The sequence below is a fragment of the Ananas comosus genome, linkage group 3 (genome assembly GCF_001540865.1).
Source record: "Ananas comosus cultivar F153 linkage group 3, ASM154086v1, whole genome shotgun sequence".
Classification (NCBI taxonomy): domain Eukaryota; kingdom Viridiplantae; phylum Streptophyta; class Magnoliopsida; order Poales; family Bromeliaceae; genus Ananas; species Ananas comosus.
The window spans coordinates 15,691,570-15,697,869 of NC_033623.1; the positions used below are offsets into that span (position 1 = coordinate 15,691,570).

The 6,300-nt window shown below is 39.2% G+C and overlaps 1 protein-coding gene across 11 annotated transcripts; it reads left to right on the forward strand.

Annotated features, from left to right (window-relative positions):
• On the forward strand, positions 552 to 6,047 carry LOC109707506 (two-component response regulator-like APRR2). Of its 11 annotated transcripts, none has more exons than XM_020228812.1 (11): positions 552 to 665; positions 1,001 to 1,289; positions 1,991 to 2,070; positions 2,148 to 2,214; positions 2,317 to 2,363; positions 2,499 to 2,576; positions 2,662 to 3,273; positions 3,367 to 3,510; positions 3,921 to 4,190; positions 4,320 to 4,463; positions 5,331 to 6,047. In XM_020228812.1, exons 2-11 carry the CDS (start codon positions 1,160 to 1,162, stop codon positions 5,499 to 5,501), a joined length of 1,743 nt encoding a protein of 580 aa, XP_020084401.1. In that variant the 5' UTR covers positions 552 to 665; positions 1,001 to 1,159; the 3' UTR covers positions 5,502 to 6,047. The 11 variants fall into 11 exon arrangements, with proteins under 11 accessions (XP_020084401.1, XP_020084404.1, XP_020084398.1 ...); XM_020228815.1 differs by having other exon boundaries at positions 578 to 608; XM_020228809.1 differs by lacking the exon at positions 552 to 665 and adding an exon at positions 692 to 919.

Genomic DNA, 6,300 nt, shown 5'->3' on the forward strand with positions numbered 1-6,300 from the left:
AGATCTAACGGTAAAAAATTTACAAGCACCAAATGCTTGGTGCTTTTACAAGCACCATAGCCGGACTCATACAGAGTTGAGCTATGATACTTTTACAAGTATCACCATCATGGTGCTATTAGGTTTTAAGCTATTGGATCTATTTTTTGATTATTAATGGCCCTTGGATTAAACACTATTCCACCACCACCTACCCCCACTTACCACCATCATCTCAACCTCACATCTCTCCATCCAAGGGCTAAAAACACACAAGTATCACCCCCATGATACTTTTACAAGTATTCTAGCCCTACTCTATATATATATATATATATATATATATATATTCGAGCTTTTCGAGCCTAATTCGAACGAGCCGAGTAATACTCAAGCTCGGCTTGAAATGAATTTCGAGCCTTTTATTTTGTTCAAGCTCGGTTCATTTAATTTCGAGTCGAGCTCGGATGAGCCAAATATCGAGTCGAACACGAGTCGAACGCGAGCCGGCTCGCTCGTTTGCCAGCCCTACCTACTACCCGTTCAGCCCAAGAGAGAGAGAGAGAGAGAGAGAGAGAGAGAGACAGAAAAAGAGAAAAAGATTGAAATAGAGAGGCCTCCCCCAAAAGGTGAACCCACTTGGGCTCCTCCCTTTTCCCTTCATTTTGTGGTGTAACTTTATTTGGGTATATACCAAGCCTTTCTAATCATTCCATCTCCTTTGTTAATGACCTTCCAAGTTATTTTTTATATCATGCAGAATATCCCATCCTTCACTACTCTCTCCTTCCTTCCCTCCCTCCTCCAAAAGCTCTCTTTCTCTTAAAACAAGAATAATAAAGATTAAAAAAAAAAGGTTTTGAGTTGGGTTTCTGCAACTATTCTTTTTGCATGTAGTATTTCCCTGCTCTGTGTGATGTTTCATGTGGTATTTTATTGAGTATGTGATGTGGGTCCTGTTGCATTCTCCATGTTTTCAATGTCTTCTGATCAGGTTTTGGATCTGGGTTTGTTCCCACAGGATCTGTACAGCTTGTTTGCATAGCCTGGGGAGGGATCTGTTGAAGTGAACACACTTATGGGCTTCTCAAATGGTGGATTTGTGAAGATTGGGAGGAAACTGGATTGTCCTTTTGTGCGGAGATAAATTCCAATCGAGGGGAATGATGTGAACGCAGCAATGATCCCCTCTACCATCGACATGGTCTTATGGAAAGATTTTCCCAAAGGTCTTAGGGTCCTCCTCCTCTGCGAAGATCCGAATTCGGTGGCCGAAACTAAAATCAAGCTTGAAAAAATGGATTACAGTGGTATTTTTCTTCTTTCTTTTTCTCTTGGTTTCTAATCATTTACTGCCTTTTAGTTAAATCCCTTAATTGCTTTGAGAAGTTATTCCTGTAGTTGATCCGTAGCAAAGCCGAGAGTCTAAAGAAAAGTAGAGCAGAATAATTTAATGGTTGTGATGCTACCAAAGTTATTATGCACTTGAAAGGAGGAAAAAGATGAAACTTGTCCTATTATTGATATTTAGTGTTTCTGCCGCAAAAAGCCTAATTAAAGTATGCATTATACTTTGTGGTATCTCTTTCCCTGTCTAGGCTTTCTCCACCTAAGATGATAGTATATAAAAACAGTTAGTGTTCCGTAGTTCCGAAAATATGTAGTGATCATCTTAAAAAGGTTTTCCTTTTGTTCAAGGAAAATCAATATGTAAGCTAATTTTTATCTAAAACCAGAACGTTTATAACTTTTGAGATTTGCCTATGTCCCTAGTTACTCTTTCAAATAGGGTATATCCCTGTTTAATCAAAAAAAAAAAAACTTTTGAGATTTCATGTTCTGCTTATTCTCGTCATTCATGTTGTTTTTCAGTTCCTTCTATTCAATAAGCAAGCAATAAATGTGTTTTTAGAGGACAAGTTTCAAGCCTTTTCCCTGCTTTGATACTCATAGTTGCATTGATTACTCAGTACCACACATATAGTTCTTGAAATATCATGCCGATGTTCAGTTTTTTCTTATTCGGACATCCAAGATGCACTAGAAGCAATCCTTAGAAAGGCTGAGAGCTTTCATGTTGCACTTGTCGAGGTAATCTTTTTGAATTCTCACAACAACACCTGGAATAGTAAGGAAAATAGGCTCTAAGTAGCATCCAAATTTTACAGGTGACAGTTGATAACAGTGAACGGACCTTTGAATTTCTTGAAATGGCTCGGGACCTTCCGATTATTGGTAAACACTCTTCACCTTGAAAAATATAAGAGAGGCAGATCAATATTTGGGTCTAAAACAAGAAGTTAACTTGACAATATGCCTTCTTTTCCCTAATTGCAGTGATTTCAAATGATTGTTGCCTCAGTACTACGATGCAGTGTATAGCAGTAAGTGGTCTACATTTATTATTCAACTATCAATCTGATGTTATGCATCTGTGTGCCAGTTCTAATGTTTATGATTGTCATGCCGTAAGATAATTGTGACCTATGATTAGTTTGATTCTCGCATTTGTTTCTCAGCATGGTGCAGCAGAGTTTCTTCAGAAGCCTTTATCAGAAGACAAACTAAGAAACATATGGCAGCATGTGGTTCACAAGGTTCATTTGCAACTGATAAATTTAGTCTTCAGAACTACGAATTTTGTTTCATCGCGAACTTAGTTTTGATTTATAGCTCTAGCAGGCATTTAACGCAAGCGAAAGTGTCACTCCTAAATCTCTCAAGCCTATCAAAGAAACAGTTGTCTCAATGCTGCAGCTTGATACGAAAGACTCTGAGGAAAAAATCAAAAGCCAATCTAAAGCGGAAGACGCAGAGAAAAATCATGTAGATAATGATGAATATAAAACAACAACCGATAGGTATCCTGCGCCTTCTACCCCAAAGTTGAAACAAGTAGAAAGAATGGTAAATGATGAAAATTCTCAAGAAAACAAGTGCTTGACCGATGGTATGGAGGATCCTAAAGGCTTCTTGGAAGTTAGGAAGTTTGCTAGTTCTGAATCAAAATCTGTCGACGATGCTTGCACCAATTCAATTGGTGTACTGAATACCAATCGGGATGCCTTGACTTCTGCAAAGCAAAGAGAAGCTGCTTGTGAAGAAGAGGTCAACTCAGCTGATAGTTCCAGGCCTGATGAGTGCAGTGCGGTTAAAGCAAGCTCTCCAACTTCTTCAAATGTTAATATTGAATGCAATCTTCAGTCTAGTTTTGATGATAAAAAAAAGAATAAATCAGTTTTTAGTAGTGATTCATTGACACGGGGAAGCAAAGGGAACAAAAAGAAGATGAAGGTGCATGCCTTTTACACATGATTTTCTCCAATTATGTGATTTAAAGTGACTTGGGTAATGATTTTATTTTTTTTTCTTTTGATGGTGGTGAAGCAGGTGGATTGGACTCCAGAACTCCATAAGAGATTTGTTCAAGCCGTTGAGCAGCTGGGAATTGACCAAGCGATCCCATCGAAGATCCTTGAGTTGATGAAAGTGGAAGGATTGACTAGACATAATGTTGCTAGCCACTTACAGGTCAGGATTGTCTTTCATAAAGTGTATAACTCTTAAACTCGTGTATACATGTGAAGTTGAGAATCCCTATTATACATAGTGTTTCCTTCTTACTCTTTAAAAGATTTTAAGGACTGGAATCAATTCACTTTCTGAAGCAAAAATCTATTTGGTGAAAAAAGCTGCAAGAAGAAAAGCGGTGCATATAGAGGAGACCGCTACCTTTATATGCTCATAGAGCGTGAAATGTACTTTAGTGTTAAAATCATATGAAAAAAATGATTACATGTTGAGCAAAGAACAATAGAAAAACTATATGCTAGTTGCCTTCAAGTGGTGGATTAATGCATTAAAATATTGCTACAAGCAGTAAAAGAAATTTTCTCTCTTACAAAACCCAATCTTCGCCTGAAATGCTGTCTATCTGACAGAAATATCGAATGAATAGACGGCATATATTACTGAAAGAGGATGACAGAAAATGGCAGACAAAAGGAGATCCGAATTCATGGGGCTATATCCAAAGACCACTTATGGCGTACCCACCATTGCACCCAACTTATAGTGTTCCACCGGGCCATCTCTACGCACCCTGGGTTCATCCAAGTTATCAGCCTCACGGTGCACAAATGTGGGGGCATCCTGGATTTCATGCATGGCATCCTCCTCTGGAAATGTGGCATTGGAAAACCTATCCTGGGGTAATTATTTACTGCATCATCTTGTCGGTGCTTTTATCGTACATCTGTTGTTCGATCCAAGTAGTTTCCAAATGATTTTGCTGTTAATCGAGGAAGATGTTATGAGATTAATATGTTACTATGTTTCAGGTTCAAGCGGATGCATGGGGTTGCCCGGTGATTCCCCAATATGGGTATAGTCCGAACAGTCATCAGAGGCTACCTATGAACTATAACTTGGACACGATTAGCGATCGAAACAGGGAAACTAAGGATGCAAACGGCTTTCATCTGGTAATGTTGCTGCTTATTTCTATACACGGTATTCATTTTCTTGCATTAATTTGGCCAATTTCCTGCTTATATGTGAAAGAAAGATGTGATGAGCACATTGCCTATTTGGCTCTGCTTCTACACATGCTTTTAGCTACTGCTGTAGTGATGAGCTAAAATGAGATTCTCCGTCCCAAAAATAGTAGTTCCACTTTTGATCTTCTGATTCCTAGTACTCAAATCTGCATTACTATGATGAAGTTGACAAATTTAGTTCACTGTCAATTTATAACCAGACCATATGTTCTGAAGATCAAATGGAGCACCAAATTAGTGTAGTTAGTTGCACTTGGGGCCAGACCACACTGTTACCTCTTTGGTCTTGTTATTGTCACACTTAAAAGCTCTTTAAGTAGTAACAGGCATGCCGCTGCTGCAGTTGTTGGGGCATCTCTCTATTATTTCCAGTTTTGGCTACACAAAGTGACGTGTGTACTAGGCCATTCTGCATATAAATTAATGGTTCCCGAAATAATCTTGATTGATGATACTGTTGTTGCATTTATAGTAGTGGTCCACCTGGTGCCATTAATGGAGAGGAGTAACCAAGCCATACACCAATATCAGATGATTATGAGAATCAGATACTTTATTATTATAATAAAAGCACGCCTAATCATACATATGTTATTAGCCATGTATTCTGCAACCTCCTCTTCAGGGCATGTTTGGCATGTCGAAAGTTAAGTTCCCAACCGTATAATTATAAGATATTATTTAAAAAGTTCCTTTTAAAATGACATAGCTACATATCCTCAATCTAATGTTTTATTTATTTATTTATTTATCATTATTATTATTATTATTATTATTTTGGGGTTATTTTAGGCGGAGGAGGTGGCCGACGAGGTGGTGAAAGAAGCGATGAGCAAACCGTGGCTTCCGCTGCCGTTAGGTCTGAAACCGCCGTCAACGGACGCCGTTCTGGCGGAGCTGCACCGTCAGGGCATCCGCACCGTCCCACCGTGCGCCCGCTCCGCGCGCGCTCCGCACCGGTGAGGCGCCACGAGCCGCGCCACGTGGCCGCTCGCTGTTGGCCATAGCAACACGTGGCTGTAATTGAAAGGACAGCGGGGTGCGGGTGCGGGTGCGGGTGCGGGTGCGGGTGCGGAGCCTTTTCGGGTCGGCTTTGTCGGGTTTCGGGCGCGTCGAAGATTCTCTGTGTATTCTAACTCGTTCGTTGTCCTTTTCTACGCGAATTGGAGTACCCTCCCAGCGAGGTAATGTTCCATGTCGTCCACTCTTCTTGTCGGAGCTTCTTCTGGCTAATAATAATAATAAGAAGATGAGGTTAACTGTACGACTGATGGTGAGGGGCCGGGTATTTCGCGTGGGCTCCCCACAGTCATGTGACGCATAAGATGATGCAACAAACCACCGGAGAGCAGTACTAAGGGTCACAGTAATCCTATTTAATGAGCTAGCGATGTTATCCTTACATCTTTTTATAGATATAGATAGCTGTAAATCTTAATCTGAATCCGGCTATATATCCTCCTTTTAGTCCCAATTAAGTGATTTTTAGTGTTGACTATTTTAATTTCACTCAATTATTGCTGAAGCTTGTCTAAATATTTAAAATTTATTTTAAAAAATTTTTAAATTAAAAATGCTAGATCTTATCTTTCTGAGCGTTCAAGAATTTACAAAATTTTATTGGATTTTAGTGTAAAGAACAATTGATACACTTTAAAACATAGGGTATTAAAGTGAGAAAGTGTGATACCAGAGAGAAGGTATTTGAAATTTACTCCAAAATAAATAAATAAATAAAGTGATGACATGCTATCTTTCTTTT

What these genes read in the sequence shown, in the direction of transcription:
- LOC109707506 (XM_020228812.1), top strand. Translation starts at nt 1,160, where the DNA reads ATGATCCCCTCTACCATCGACATGGTCTTATGGAAAGATTTTCCCAAA. An exon ending in TGAAAAAATGGATTACAGTG is followed by an intron (nt 1,290 to 1,990) that starts GTATTTTTCTTC and finishes GCCGATGTTCAG; the next exon opens with TTTTTTCTTATTCGGACATC. An exon ending in TTCATGTTGCACTTGTCGAG is followed by an intron (nt 2,071 to 2,147) that starts GTAATCTTTTTG and finishes CAAATTTTACAG; the next exon opens with GTGACAGTTGATAACAGTGA.